At 40.4% G+C, this 16,072-nt stretch overlaps 1 protein-coding gene across 1 annotated transcript in view; it reads right to left on the reverse strand.

Annotated features, from left to right (window-relative positions):
* Positions 1 to 16,072, reverse strand: part of TLN2 (talin 2) — a 467,299-nt gene that overhangs the window by 173,869 nt on the left and 277,358 nt on the right. The window contains exons 8-9 of the mRNA XM_017869077.1: positions 15,465 to 15,607; positions 13,624 to 13,751 (exon numbers count right to left, since the gene is read on the reverse strand). Of these exons, the coding sequence (XP_017724566.1) occupies positions 13,624 to 13,751; positions 15,465 to 15,607 (271 nt within the window). The remainder of the gene's footprint in view (positions 1 to 13,623; positions 13,752 to 15,464; positions 15,608 to 16,072) is intronic.

Genomic DNA, 16,072 nt, shown 5'->3' on the forward strand with positions numbered 1-16,072 from the left:
ACAACAGGATGTTCACATGCAAAAGACAGAAACCGAACCCCATACCTCATACTATACACTAGAATTAACTCAAAATCTATGATAGACCTACATGTAATAGCTAAATCTATAAAACTCTCAGAAGAAGATACAGGAGTAAATCTTTACGACCTTGATTTAGGCAAAGAGTTTTTAGATATAATACCAAAAGCACATGTAGTAAAAGAAAAAAAAAAAAAGGACTATTTTGAAATTATAAACTTTTAAATTGCAAATACCGCCATCAAAAAAGTGAAAATACAATCCATAGAATGGGGGAAAATATTTGCAAATTATTTATGAGGAAATTGCAATATATTACAATATATGCAGAATATATAAAAAACCTTTAACTGATAAGGAAAAGACAAACACTCAATTAAAAACGGGCAGAGGACATGAATAGACATTTCTCCAAAGAAGAGATACAAATGGCCAATAGGCACATGAAAGTATGTTCAACATTATTAGCCACTAGGAAAATGCAAAGAAAAACCACAATGTGATACCAATACATACCCACTAGGATGGCTACAATAAAAAAGATGGACAACAGCAAGTGTTGGCAAAGGCATAGAGAAACTGGAACCCTCATACACTGCTGGCGGGAATGTAAAACGGTACAGCTGCTGTAAAAAAAAGTTTGATAGTTCCTTAAAATATTATGCAGCAATTCTACTCCTTGATATATGCCCAGAAAAAAATGAGAACACTTCCACGCAAAAACTTGCACACAAATGTTCACAGCAGCATTATTAATGAGAGCCTAAAGATGAAAATAACTCAAAAGTCCATCAACTAATGGATAAAATGTGGTTTCTCCATACAATGGAAAATCATTTGGATCTAAAGGAAGTACCGAAATATACTACCACATGGAAACACTGTGCTAAGGGGAAGAAGCCAGTCACGAAGGAAAAGTTGTATGATTTCACTAATGAGAAAAAAAAGAGAGATTCCAAGTGCGTCAGCAGGAGGGATCTAAGAAATATCTAATCTGCAGCAGTTTAGACATTAAAATTATCATTAAGCAACTTCATGGGCAAAAATGAACAGTTCAGAGAGAGCTGGAAGGCACCAACATCACAAAAGAGGAAGCTGAGTTTCAGAGAGGTAAAGATTTAGCTGAAGGCACAGGACGTGTGAGTAATTAGCAGAGAGCCTCTGACCTCCCAGAACAAGAGTGGGTCCACCTGCACACACAGCTGCCTCAGGCTTTCTCAGGGGCCCATTTAAAATAAAGAAGTGGTATCATGAGAGAACCGTTGCTGCCAGCCTCTAGGTAGTGGCTCCTACATCAGCAACAGAGATGCGGTTAAGGGTAGCAAAAGCGCCCAAAAAGGGCTCCACGTCAAGCCCACTCAGAGCAATGATTGTCACTAGAAGAATACCAGATGGTGGTGTCCAGGGGACCAGCAGGGTAGAATATGCTGACCATCTATGGCAAGAAAGTCCTGTACTGCAGCAAGCTCCCTTCTTTCAAACTCCGCCAAACCAGCCCATCTGAATCTGCCTCCTATGCAGTCTTCAGGAATTACTGAAAACAACATCAGAAGGTGCACTAGAGGTGTTACCCCTGAGGTCTCAAGAATTGGTTTGTGGGGAGTTTAAAAACCATTTTAAGATGTGAATGGTGTGCGCATGTGTGTGGCGTGTACTTTCCCCAGTAAATCAGCCATGTGTGCCACTTCAGCACAAAGCAGGAGGGAGCAGGCAGGGTGTCATCAAGGCCTGCCAGCCAGCAGCGCGGTAGTTCCAGCTCAGTTGTTGTTTTGATTACCAAACCTGAGTCTGGAAGGCTCCTAACATCTGGGACATGTATACAAGTGCAATCTGTCAGCCTTGTCGGAGAAAAAAATGGGTCAGACTGTCAAACCTGATTGGAAATATTCCTAACTAAGCAAGTTCTGGCCAAGCAAAATCCCTCCCACTGTCTCCTTAAATGTTCTCACCTTAAAAGGGCAGCCATCTACAAACTGTGCATTGAGAACTCACTTCTCTGCCAAACTCTACTGCCAGCCTTTTAAGCATGGCCCTTTCTGAATGCAGTCATAATAACAGTAAAGTTAGTACACTAATCTCTAGTAGACTCTCTAAGATCCATGAGAGGTTGAAAGTTTGCAGCCAACAGACTGCTCTCTCACAAACCCTGACTTCTGCTCTGGTCAAGTCCACTGTATTTGTTCTCCAGTTTGTTGCAGCTGGCTGGATAGCACATGATTATGTGACATACTGACATAGCCCATGAGCTGCTGAAATAGTACAAAAATTGAGCTACTGCATTCTCCTAAAGGTAATAGTCATAAAATGTATTAAATGACATATAGATGAGACAACTGTCAAATACTGAAAAAGAAAAATATCATGGAAATCTATTCTGTCCTCAGATCGCTTCATGGTTGTCTTTAAATTCCCTCACAGATTATGCATTATGCATGGTTCATGCAAGACACTGTAGAAATCCAATCAGGAGATTCACAGAAGAAAAAACCTTAGCCCTACATCAAAACACTAGCAACACATGTGTAAGTTCAAAGTTAGAATAATGGGTTTCGAGCGGTAGATGTCACTTGTTATGATTCTACATTTTAAATGACTTTTTGGATTATCCAACTAATAGTCCAAACCAGATGGAGGGAGAGTGTTTCTACAATTAAAACAGCTGCCATTTACTGAAGGCCAAACCGTTTCAGGTGCTTTACAAGCACTAGCAGATTAACTGAGTACTGACAAAAGCCGTGGGAAGCAAAGACCCCATTCTACACACAGACTCTGAGGATCAGTGATGCTAAGTTGCCCAGGGCCACAGCCAACATGCTGTCTCATCCGTGAGCACTGGGGACCATACTCTGGGCCACCACACACCCTGACCGCTCCAAGTTACTCTTTAGTCAAACAACATCCCATGTGATCAGTATTTCAGACCCTGTGGAATAAGATAATAATCAGATTATGATAATGAAGACCAGGTGGTGGCCATTGAGTTTTACAGAAATGCCCAGAAGCCGGTGGAATCAGGGAAGGAGAATTTAACACATTTAGGGGATCAAGATCTGAATTCAAATACAGATGTCACCAAAACCTCATTTTCTACTTTTTGAAGGATGAGATGCAATTTTGTTATTTTATTGTATATACTTAAAGTATACAATGTGATGTTTTCATATAATATACATAGTGAAAGAATTTCTACAGTCAAGCAAATTAACATATCCATCATCTCAGTTTTTATGTGTGTGGTAAAAGTACCTAAAATTTACTTTTTGTAAATTTCTAGTATACAGTACTATCAACTATAGCCCTCACACTGTATATAAGGAACATCAGGCCTCTAGACTTATTTATCCTATGTAACTGAGCCTCTGTACCCTTTGACCACTATCTCCCCATTTCCCCAACCTCAGTAACCACTTTCCTACTCTCTGTTTCTATGTATTTGAGTTCTTTGTTATGTTTTAAGGTTCCACATATGAGTGAGACCACACAGTATTTTCATTTCTGTGTGTGGCTTATTTCACTCAGAGGACATAATAATGTCCTCTGGGTCCATCCGTGTTGTCACAAATGGCAGCATCTCCATTGTTAAGGCTAAATATTATTTCATTGTGTGTACATAATCAAACCTCATTTTCTTATATAAAATTTAAGCTGCCTCTACAAGTAATTCCACAAGAGAAGTTTCAAAGATGTTTCCTAGTCTGGCCGTAAGTTACAAGTACACAGGGAGGCAGCTATGATTTGGGGAAACGTAAACTGCCTCTTATCTGTCCCAGGGCTGCCATCAAGTCACTGCATGACCACAGAGAAGTCACCGTTTCTCTAAGTTGGTTTTTATCACTTGAAAAGCAGAGGTTTCCAACCTATGAGTGTTATCGCTCATACGAATTGAAAACAAGGGATGTTGCCTCATTTGTGAGAGCTGAGGGAATCCATATGAACATACAAACAAAGCAGCAGAGTGTCCACTCAGCACAGGGTGGAGGAAGAGAGGGGAGGGATGGTGGAGGTACAATAGGGACAGCATCACCCAAAGGATGCTGGAACACCCAGGATCCTGACTCCAACCTTGATGTTGAATCACCAAATGATTAACAACAACATGTCAAATCTGGTATCACATAAGGTTCTCAAGAGTGTGGCCCCAGGAGCAGCAGCATCAGCAGCACCTGGGAATGTGACAGAAATGTCAGTGTTCAGGCTTCACCCCACATCTGCTGGATAAGAGGCTCTGGGGGTGAGGCCCGGCATCTTTAAATAAGCCCTTTAGATAATTCTGATCAGATGAAGTTGCAGAACCACTGACACAGTGGGCTGAAAGCTCAAATTACAGATTCAGACACACTTGGATTTGAATCCAGACTCAAAGGTCAAAATGTCTGCAACTGAGAGTAGCAGTTAAGTTCCGGTTAAGTAAGGTGATAATGCAGGTGGAGGGAAGCACTGAGTGAGCTGGGAAACGCTCAGAATGGCAAGAAAAAGTGGAAAGGGAAAACAGCTTGTTAGTCAGTTTGTGCTGCTGCAAAAGAATACCACACACTGGGTAATGACCGGTCTTTTAATTATATTTAATTACACTTAATTCTATAATTTATAATTCAATTATAAAGAACAGAAAATTTATTTCTGCACAGTTCTGGAGGCTGGAAAGTCCAAGGTCAAAGCACTGGCAGGTTCAGCTGTCTGGTTCGGGTGGCATCCTCTGAGGAGGGGAGAAAGGCTGTGTCCTCACAAGGCAAAGGAGCAGAAGAGCAAGCTAGCTGAATGCTGTGTGAAGCCTCTTTTTTAAGGGCCTTAATCCCATTCATGAGGGAAAAGTCCTCATGACCTAATCATGTCTTGAGGCCCCACCTCTTAGTGCTATCACTTTGGCAACACCCAAACTTTGGAAAGAACACATTCAAACCACAGCAGCATGGTAGAAACAAAGGAAATGGGTTTGAAGTCTATCTTGGTCACACAGCAGTTCTGTCATCCTGAACCAATCCAAATGTCCTTTAATATAAGGACACGGCACTGTCCAGGAACTCAGAGACAGCACAGGGCTGGATATGTTCAGCGGTTCCTGGTTTGAAAGTTCTGGAGTTTCAAAGTCGTTAGGGAGATAGGCACCAATCTCAGAAGACAGCTAGGATGAAACAATACAGACACTACAGAATGTTCGCTACCTCCAAAACTGAGAGGATAGGAGAGCTCCAGGCTGTCAGAAACACAAGACAGAAGTTCACAGGGAGGAAGTACGCAAGTGGCTTTTTACTGCATTTTACTTTTAATTTAGTGGGAGGATGGTGGTGAAGAATATAATGTAAGAGAGCTGATGAAAACAGAGGTTGAAATGCCAGATTTCTGGTTAGTTTGAAAACAGAGAATCAAGGGCCAAATTATTGTGACAAAAGCGCACAGATGATCAACTCCAAAGGAGGAATATGTGTTTGAACAGAGGCCAAGTGAAAAACTGGTTTAAGACCTCCTACTGGGTCAAAAGCTTTGCTTGAGTTTGTGGGGGAAAATTTCCAAGTCCACTGTGAATTCTTTCTCAACAAAGATTCATGTCCTGGGTCGCTTTGTTTTCTCAGTAAAATACTTCCGAGGAATTCCCAAATAGGAAGAGGGGGCTGTGGGAGTCAAGGATGAGAGAGGTTTCCTAAGCCTGTGACCTTCCTGCCCACTCTCAGCCCTTGGACCATTTCTTCCCGTAACATGCAGAGTCATGGAACCTTTCTGTCTGGCCTCCAGTGCCTATTACTTTTGCCTTTGCCACGTGTTAAATATCCAACTTTGGTGAATATAAGCTTTTATCACTTCAAGCCCAGATACTGCAACCATCTTTTAAAAAAAAAAAAAGTTCAGTGAGCTGCGTGTGCTGTTTCAAGCCTGTAATCCGAGTACTTTGGGAGGGTGGATCGCTTGAACCCAGGAGTTCGAGACCAGCTTAGGCATCAAACTGGGACCCCATACAAAAGTTAGCCGGGCGTGGTGGTGCATTCTTGAAGTCCCAGCTACTTGAGAGGCTGAGGTGAGGGGACTGCTTGCGCCAGAGAGGTGGAGGCTGAGATGGCACCACTGCACTCCAGCCTGGGTGACAGAGTGAGACCTTGTCTCCAAAAAAAAAAAAAAAAAAGTTGAGTGTGAAATATTACAAATTATAGAAAAGTATATGCTTTATAACTTATACACCTACCACCAAGGAGAAATACATGTTGGCATGATGCCACATCTGCTTTATGATTGCTACTTCTCTTCTGTTACTAAAGTAGAGATTACAGAATTAGTGGAAGTCCCATATCCTTTCTTATTTTTTTTTTTTTTTTTTGAGACGGAGTCTGGCTCTGTCGCCCGGGCTGGAGTGCAGTGGCCAGATCTCAGCTCACTGCAAGCTCCGCCTCCCGGGTTCACGCCATTCTCCTGCCTCAGCCTCCCGAGTAGCTGGGACTACAGGCGCCCGCCACCTCGCCCGGCTAGTTTTTTGTATTTTTTAGTAGAGATGGGGTTTCACCGTGTTAGCCGGGATGGTCTCGATCTCCTGACCTCGTGATCCGCCCGTCTCGGCCTCCCAAAGTGCTGGGATTACAGGCTTGAGCCACCGCGCCCGGCTCCCATATCCTTTCTTTACTAGGTAGCCATTTATTTTATTTATTTATTTTTTTGAGCGGAGTTTCCCTCTTGTTGCCCAGGCTGGGTGCAATGATGCAATCTTGGCTCACTGCAACCTCCAACTCCCAGGTTCAAGTGATTCTCATGCCTCAGCCTCCCGAGTAGCTGGGATTACAGGTATGCACCACCACGCCCAGCTAATTTAGTATTTGTAGTAGAGACGGGGTTTCTCCATGTTGGTCAGGCTGGTCTTGAACTCCCCACCTCAGGTGATCCACCCACCTCAGCCTCCCAAAGTGCTGGGATTACAGGCGTGGGCCACTGTGCTTGGCCACCACTTTTTTGAAGTTAGTTTCCACAGATATTTTAATATCTTCCTGTAACTCCTTGTGTCTATAAACAATCCATCCGGTTTCTCTGTGTGTATATATTTTTAAATATAAAGATTCATATTCTGAAATACCTTGTTTCCTCTATAAAGAACCTTGGTGTCTTCACGCATTTAAATGTATGCCCATCTGAGAGATAGGAGATGCTCTATATCTTTTGATTTTGCATTTTCTGAATCACTTATTAAGTTAAACATCTTTTCATGTCTTTATAAGCCAACTACAGTTCCTTCTCTTTAAAGTACCTACTGATATCCTGGGTGATCTTTTTCTCAGATTTTTTTTTCTTTTTTAATATCGTCTGGATATTAATCTGACCCTGAAGTATGCACTGCAGACATGTAAATTCCTTTCCAGTTTGGAGCTTTACTGTTGATGACGTCTTTTCCTAATAAGGTATTTTAATTTTAATAAAGGTAGATTTATCCATCTTTTGAATTACTGCATCACCTTATGACACTAATATAGTGTTTTAATTACTTTATCTTTATAAAAAATTGCGGGCCGGGCGCGGTGGCCCTCAAGCCTGTAAATCCCAAGCCACTTTTGGGAGCGCCGAGGCGCGGCGGGATCACGAGGCTCAGGCAAATCGAGACCCATCCTTGCCGAACACGGTGAAACCCCGTCTTCTTACTAAAAAATTTACAAAAAACTAGCCGGGCGGAGGTGGGGCGCCTGCTAGTCCCAGGCTACTGGGAGGCTGGAGGGCAGGAGAATGGCGGTAACCCCGGGAGGGCGGAGCTTTGCCAGTGCAGCTGAGATCCGGCCACTGCCCACTCCAGGGCCCGGGCCGGACAGAGCGAGACTCCGTCTCAAAAAAAAAAAAAAAAAAAAAAAAAAATTGTGGTAGTTGTATGAGTCCATCATATATCTTCAATTAGCCTTTAGCACTCTTGAGCCTTGACTAGTTCATATTAATTTTTAACAGCTTTATTGAGATGTCCATTTTAAGAATAAGCTTTCTCATTATTATGTAAGTGACTGGAATTGAACTCAGTCTAATAAGTTTGGGTAGAAGTACTTTACCTGATATCGAGTCTTCCTACCCATTAACATAGCAATAACATAGCATTTACTCAGACTGCCTTTTATGCTCTTCAAAAAGCTTTCACCATTTTATTGGTGAGATCTTGGAGATCACTGGACAGCTGTCTTCCTAGGTAAATTATACTTTTTGTAACTACTATAAAAGGTAATTTCCTTTTTTCAATTATATTTCCTCTTTGTTGATTTGTATGGGAATACTATTTGCTATTATACGTTGATTTTTTTTTTTTTCTAAAGACCTCGCTTGAAAGTCTTGTTAATTCCAGCAAGGTTCTCTGTAGACTGACTGATTATCTATGTAGACAATCCTATCACCTGCAACTAATGACAGTTTTGTTTATCTAATCCTGATACGGTTTAGTTCTTTTTCTTTCCTTATTGCACTCATTAGGATATTTAGTATCATGTTGATAAGAAGCATTGATAGCAGGCATCCTTCTGGACATTAAAGGGAATTAATATTAAACTATTAATTATCATACTTGTTTAGACCAAAAGGTTTTCATGAATTTCTGGCATGCCATGAAGTTTTCTTTTGTCATCAAGATTGTTTCATTTTATCAAATTCTTTCTCTCTAGCAATTAAGATAATCATATAGTCTTTTTTAAAAAAAATCTAACATGGTAAACTATATAAACACATTTTCTACCGTTAAGATGTGTCTCTTGGTATTCCATTCTAAAATGTCAAGTTCTCTCTCAATCCCTAAAATACACAAACTCCCTATTCCCCTTTTCTGCTTTTTTATCTTGGCATTCATCATCATTAATATATTATGTATTTTACTTACTTATTAGTTATCATCAGCCTTTCTGCACTAGAATTTAAGTTCTATGAGGGCAGAAATGTTTGACTGTGTTTTTCACTGCTGTATCTCCAGCAGCCTAGTGTCTACCACGTAGAAGGCACTCAACAAATTATTTGTTAAATAAATGAATTTTGCCTTCTTTAAAGAAACATTATTTAGTTCTAACTTGCACTTACGCATGAACATATGTCATGTTGGACTTAGTTAATACTTGATTAACTTTTTTGAGCAAGACATCTATATTCAATTGAAAAGCTTTCTATTGTCTGTATTCATTTTGGTATTACAGTTCCGCTAGTTTCAAATTAAGGTGAAGGCCTTTACTTTTTTATTTTCTGAAATAACCTGGGCCTAGTGTTTATTTTGTTGTTTTTTGATTGGTATATTTTAAACTGATAAGTCAATTTCTTTCAAGATTATAGAGATATTTCAATTTTCTAATTATCCATTTTTTCTACATTTTCCTAGTTTATCACATTCTCAACTGCTGTTTAATATCTCTTTACCTTATTTTGCCTTTTCTTGTTTTGTTTTCTTGATCACATTTACCCAAGGTTTATCAAGATTTTCAAAGAACCAGCTTTTGGTTTTATTGATTCTCTGTGGTTTTATTTCATTATTTTTTTAAAATATTTTCTTTTTTCTATTTTGATCTTGTTCTACTAATCATTCACTGAGGGAAGTATGTTAAATTACTTCACTAAAATTGCATATCTGAAATTATTGCAATACAGTCTATTTTTCCTTTATATATATTTAAGGCAGTGTTAGGCACATATACAGGTTCACAATTATTTAGTATCCTGATAAATTAGTCCTTCTGTCTTTATAATCTTCTTTATCTTGACTTATGCTTTGTTTGCCTTAAGAGTCTATTTTGTGTACTTTAAGTAGAAATTTCCTGGCATATCAGTTTCAATGCATTTAAACTTTCCTCTGTCATTCTCTCTGCTCTTTGTCTAAAAGTGTGTCTTTTACAGATAATATAGACCTGGACTTAAAAAAAAATTCCAGTCAATGAGAATCTCTGTTTATTAATTGCTGCATTTCATTTACTTACATTTGGTATGATACCTAATATATTTACAAATGTTTCCCATATCTTATTCCAGACCTTTTCACTTTGTTTCCATAAGCCACCCTGCATAGCTCCTATTTTAATGGTCAAGCTATCTGCATTTCTTCCCTCCTACCCCTACTGGCTTGAAAGCTATACAGATTATTTCTTCTTGTTTGTTTTGACCAGTAAATAAAATTTTATTAAAGAACTTGTGAAATCTGGTTTCTTTCACTGTTTCCATATACAGTCTATCTATATTCTCTCAGGCTATCTTCATTTTCTTCCCAACAATTTTATTATGAAAAATTCCAAACATAGCACAATGTTGAAAAAATTGTGTACTGAACATTCTATATGTTACCTAGAGTCACCTACAATTTTATCAAGTATACTTGATTTAGGATCTGAAGTTTACCAGTAACTCTCATCTTCTCCAATAAAATATAGTCTATAGAAGGCTTTTACTCTGACCACTTCTTAAAGTTTTCCACAGCGTTTTTAAGGGTCTGGAAATTAGTCATTATTATGTTTTGTTGTTGCTGTTTTAAGAGTTAATTCTTCTTTAGATTTGCCTTCTACTTTGTCAATTTCTTTAATCAACATTGCTTCTTGCATGATATTCTTCCCACCTTTTTAGAAACAATCCATAGTAGTCTGCATAGTTTACACTGCAACTTTCAACTTCCTGAATAGACCATCCAGCATTTAAAATACAGTTAAAAAGTTGGACTTTGTTGAAATGATCAGAGCCAAGTTTTGGTTCTGCATAATAACCATTTCATATATTTATCTGCCACACAGACTGTAGATTCAAAAACAGCAAGCTTTGCTTGCTTATAATAGCTCCCTTATATTTTCCCTATACCTGGCACAATAAAACACATCTGCAAGTCCTCAGTGAGTTAAAGAAAAACACCAGGCTCACACATAGGTAACAAAATTTCACACGAACCCCACACATTTGTACAAAAATTCACATCACACGGCCTATTTTCTGCAAGCATTTTCTGAACACAGAAAAGCATAAAGCAAATACCTGATTACTAGATTATGTGTCGTTTTTACTTCATGCACCAATAAAACGTCCCTTCTTAGGACCCTCTGAAGGTGACCTGAGGAAAACTGTCATGTAGATAAAGCATATCAGACTCAATCTAGGAGATCCTGGCTTTCCTCTGGCTCCCCGCACTTGACTGTTCTGGGCCTTGTCTCTGTCTCTCTCTAGCACTTATTCTCCCCATCAATAGGGTAGATGGATATATTAAATAATCCTTAAATCCCTGAAAACTGTGAAAATCTTTCAGACTCTGATGATTTTCATTATTGTAAATGAGTATCTTCACTGAAGTACCAAATCCAGAAATCACTGGAGAGTCTGAAGAAAGTTCAAAGCGAATCTCATAAAAACGTCCATATTGCAACTCTGAGCAAAAATGCTAAGCAAATTTTAAAAAAAAATTAAAAGATAATGCCCTCGTTCACATCCCTATGCACCCACCTCAGCAACTACGTAACTGAAATTTCTGGGGGCTGCATCTTCAGCATGGCTGTCACAAGTCCAACCTTCTCATTATTATTTTAAAACCCTAAAGTGTTTAAGCAGATCGCACATATGAAAGCTAGATTGGGAAAGATCTAAAGGCTGCAAAAGAGAGCCCAGTCAGTCACCAGGGACAGCCCAGGTAAAAACAGGACCTGACTATCCAACTCACAAATCAGCAAATGTGGCCTCACTGTTTTGTTTTAATTAAGAAGGGACTCATATCCTCAAGAAGTTTTACCTGCATGGTATAAGCAACAATGTACACAATTAAACATCTACATTAAGTAAAAATGCCTCATTACCTAATTTGGCCTAATTAAAAAGTAAATCAAATTCATAAGGAAAAGTAATTGCCACCAGGCAAAATTACCTTATTTTAATTTGGAATCTGAATAAGGGTGCAGGTACCACTACAGGCATAAACTTGTTATTATAATCTTAGAAAAAAAAAGAAATGAACTCAATGCAATTGCTTAACTCTTGTGGTCTCAGATTATTAAGAGAGGAATACTGCTGCTGGAGTGTGAGTGTGTAGCATTCAATAGGACCACAAACTGCAGTAGATAGTTTTAAGACCAATACCAATGCTTTGATATTAGTTTGTAATCTAACATTCACAATGATTTGGTTGGTACGATCCATCATACTAGGAAATAGACCAAAGCACCCTGTAATCCCAGTTTTAAGTACCTTTGCTGCATAGTGGGAGACCAGTGAAAGGGGCAACTTTGCCTTTCATTGAAAGTAGGAATGCCTTTGAAAATGAGAGCCTGGTGTTAGAAGTCAGAAGCTATTTGTAGAGAAACTCTTTAACTGTGAATAAGCCACTTCTCTCTCTCCTGCTTCTTCCAGATCTATCAAATGAAATACTATGTTCTCAATTCACAAGGGAGTCCTGAGAACTAGTTGCCCCAGGGCTATGGAGAAAGTGAGCTAATAAAATGACCAGGGTGGCAGCGTCATCAATATAAGAACCTGGTGAATGGCTACATTCGGATCTCCTTCCTACCAGGGAGACATAAATTCACAGCTACAAAAGTCTAAAAACAGGTAAATGTTTTATTTCAATTTTTTTGATTCATCAATCTTCCCTCTATTTTCTATTTGTCACCAGGCACTTTAAAAACAGAAACAAAATGTTGTTTCCTCCAAGGCCTCACTAGCTCTTGGTGTTTATTCCTCAATATCCATGGCCATAATCCTCAGGCTGATGACATCAGTTGTATCTGAGGGGCCAGCTGTGAGGCTAGAAGGTGGGAATGTGGAAACTGCTAAAGGAACTTGTGCACGCGGCCTTCGATAGGTGGTTGAACAGAACGGGACGCTTCCTGAGGCTCCTGAGGAAGGAAGCCAGACTAGTGGGGTAAAAGCGGGCCCTGAGGAACACCCGGCTGTATGACTCATTTGGAGAATACAGAACTAAGTAGGTGGTAGGAACTGCTCAGAGCCATCCTCAGCCTCAGACTCACAATGTGTGGCACACTGCAGGACACAGCATCACCTTGTAAAGGCTCCCTGGGATTCACTAACCCAAGGGCAAAGGTTTGCTTTTTGCGGGGTTAACAACTCAGTTTAGACCAAAGAGCATATTGGCGAGGCATTCTCTGGCACCAGAAGAAAAGTTAACTTTTCTTCTTACTCAAAGGCATATACTGGTCCCAATTACTTTCCACCAAAGTGAAAGTGGGGACAAGGGTCAAAGAAGCCTCTCCGTTATCCTCTCCCTGCGATACACTTGAACCAATACAATGAATGCACAATAACATGAACGGCCTACTGGACACATCTCATGCTGACTGGCACATCCTACAGGAAAGCTCATGTCCTCCCCTTACTCCCCATTGGTGGTCACACCATAGCCCTACTGGAGTGGTTTTTTTTTTTTTTTTTTTTAACTTTCCTCTTCACTAAGATGAAGTAGAAGGAAAAAAAAGGGGGTGGAGGGGGACACAGATCACTGAATTTCCATTCAGCAAGAAAACTTCTCAATTTATCTTGCTTTCCCCCAAATCTGCAAATTTGGTCATCTAACTTGATTGAAGACAAGCTAGCATTCTCACAAATGGTGAAATTAGGGTATGATCTTAGATACCTAGCTCAAAATAAAAGGTGAAAGGAAAAGAAGAGAGGAGAAAAGAGAAAAAAAGAAAACAAAATGTCATTTACTCTAAAAATCCGGGTTTATGTTTATGTTCCACATGAGGTCCAAATTGTATCTGGGCTTGAAATCCACCAAACTCACAAGCTTTCTCGAAGGAGACAGGGTGAGAGCCATTCAGGATGTCATCCCGAGCCTGAAACACAAGAAGAAGGAAAAGCATCAGAGGCTTGGGGGAGCGACGCATTCTCTCCACTGACACATTCCCATGGCCCAGCACACTCTCTCTGTGGAGCAGGGGACAGTGCCAGCCGACCCACGGTGACATGTGCAGGACACAGTGGATGATCACCACATGGGAGAAAACCAAGGCGAAAGAAAAACAAACCTTTGTCCAAAATGGCCTGTAGATGGAAAACATTAGAGATGTCCGGTACAGCAAAAGCAAAGTCTGACGACAATCCAGAAAGGCAGAAGTGATTATAAAAAGAGGCCAAGGAAATTCATATGAAATGATCAGCTTCAAAGAGGCCAAAAGACAAATTCGGTGTACTTTTTATAATCCTAAATCATAAAGCTAGCTAATCAAATATCTAGAGGTAAAATCAACCCAACCCCTATCCCCAGATAAAAGCCAATGTAAGAGAAGAAGAGAAAGAAAGGCGATAGGCGCACACACACTCAATACTCAAGACAGCAGGGGAAAGGACAAGCATTCTGCATCCTAAAATGGGGAGCTGGTTGTGTCTGAACTCCTCCCCCTCCCAGTTCTCCATCCATCACTGCTGTTGTTTTCCCTTGCCCTCCTTTCTGCCTTTCCTTTCTCTAAATGACCCCCAAATCACCCAAAGATGGACACTCTCAGCTATCACTCTGAGCCTTAAGCCAACGAGCATCTTTACACTGCCCTGCTATCTCTCTCCTTTTGGCCTCCCCACTTCTTTCCTCTCAGCCCTCTTTCCATGCCATCCTTCCATCCACTAACTAAGGGGTCAGGAAACTTCTCTAAAAGGCCAAACAGTAAACATTTCAAACCTCCTGGGCCACACAGTCTCTGTCACAACTGCTGAGTTCTGACACCAGAATGCGAGAACAGCCACAGAAGATATGTGTAACAACCACATAACCCTCAAGGGGATTTATCAATATGTAATACTTGAATACATAAGCTGTGCTACAATAACACTTTATTCACAAGTACAGGCAAAAGGCATGGCTGTTGTTTGCAACCCCCTACATTATTTCTATGGGTAGACAGATGGATAAATATGGAGAGGAACAGAGGGAGGGAAGGAAAGGAAGAAAGGAAGCTGGTAGGAGAGGACAAAGATGGATGATATTTTCCTTGAGCCACAAGCAACCTTGGGGACAATCCAGTACAATCCACATCTTCACACTGGGAAACTCACACATGTTAAATGGCTTGTCAGTTTAACAATTAGTTAAACGTAACCACATGAAAGGTTATTGAGAGGATATCTTCCAGTTAATGAGAAGTCCTGATTTTCTGACCAATATTCTCTTGCAATCTAAGATGCCAGCTAAGAAACCTTTAGTGCACTTGAAGTGGTGAGCCAGTGAAGTGAAATACAACTGTCTCTCAAAGTCCAGCAGAGAGGGACAGTGTTGGCTACCAGGTCACCAAAGCCTGGCAGAGAGGGACAGTGTTGGCTACCAGATCACAGTCTGGGAAGCCATAGGGAGGCCCTACTCTGGATGGTCAGCTGCTCATCCAGAATATCAACCTGCACCACAACCAAACACAAGCTTGGACCCAGGAGCAACGCCTGCTGGAAACGATGCCATAAACGTGGCAGAAGCCAGCGCCACCCTCCTGCTCGCCACAAGATACAGCCAGGATCTTCCTGCAATCTCATCAACCTCAGTGTCTGAGCAGTAAATACTGTACCTGAACATAAAGCAAGTTCAGCTGCACAGGGTCTCTCGAATCTACATTCTGATCAGAGTAAAAGAACTTCCGTCTAAGCAGCAACGTTTCGTTTTCATCTACTCCTTGTTCTCTGAATGTTCGGCTGTGATCCAGCCAATTTACTGCAACACAACAAGACATATAAGAGAACTGTGTTTATTTTTCCTCTCAATTAAAGGGAATTTACCAAAAGAGCAGTGTGATGCAGATTTCTATAACTCTGATACTTAGTTATAGTTACTTCTTACATTAGAACTGTGGTTTTTAAGCTTTGCAAAATAATTTCACATCTACCAAATGACCAGCCAAAATGGAAATGAGGGAGAAAATTCCCAGTCATTCCTAAAGTTATAGCTAAAGCACTACAATGAATGTGTAATATGCTGCCTCTCCGGTGGCAGGGTGGAGGGCAGATACTCCAGTCTCAGCTAATAAAGTGATTTAGAGGCTCTGAGCATAGTTAGTAACCTCTGATCTCAAGTAGAAAAGAGGAAGAAAATGAAAGTATGGAGGGAGTGGGGGAGACAACAGTAAAGCGGGGCTGGCAGAACCGTGCCATGGGTCAGCTTAAATCTCAGTCATTCTGA

Source organism: Rhinopithecus bieti, unplaced genomic scaffold, assembly GCF_001698545.2.
Source record: "Rhinopithecus bieti isolate Rb0 unplaced genomic scaffold, ASM169854v2 scaffold_4908, whole genome shotgun sequence".
Classification (NCBI taxonomy): Eukaryota; Metazoa; Chordata; class Mammalia; order Primates; family Cercopithecidae; genus Rhinopithecus; species Rhinopithecus bieti.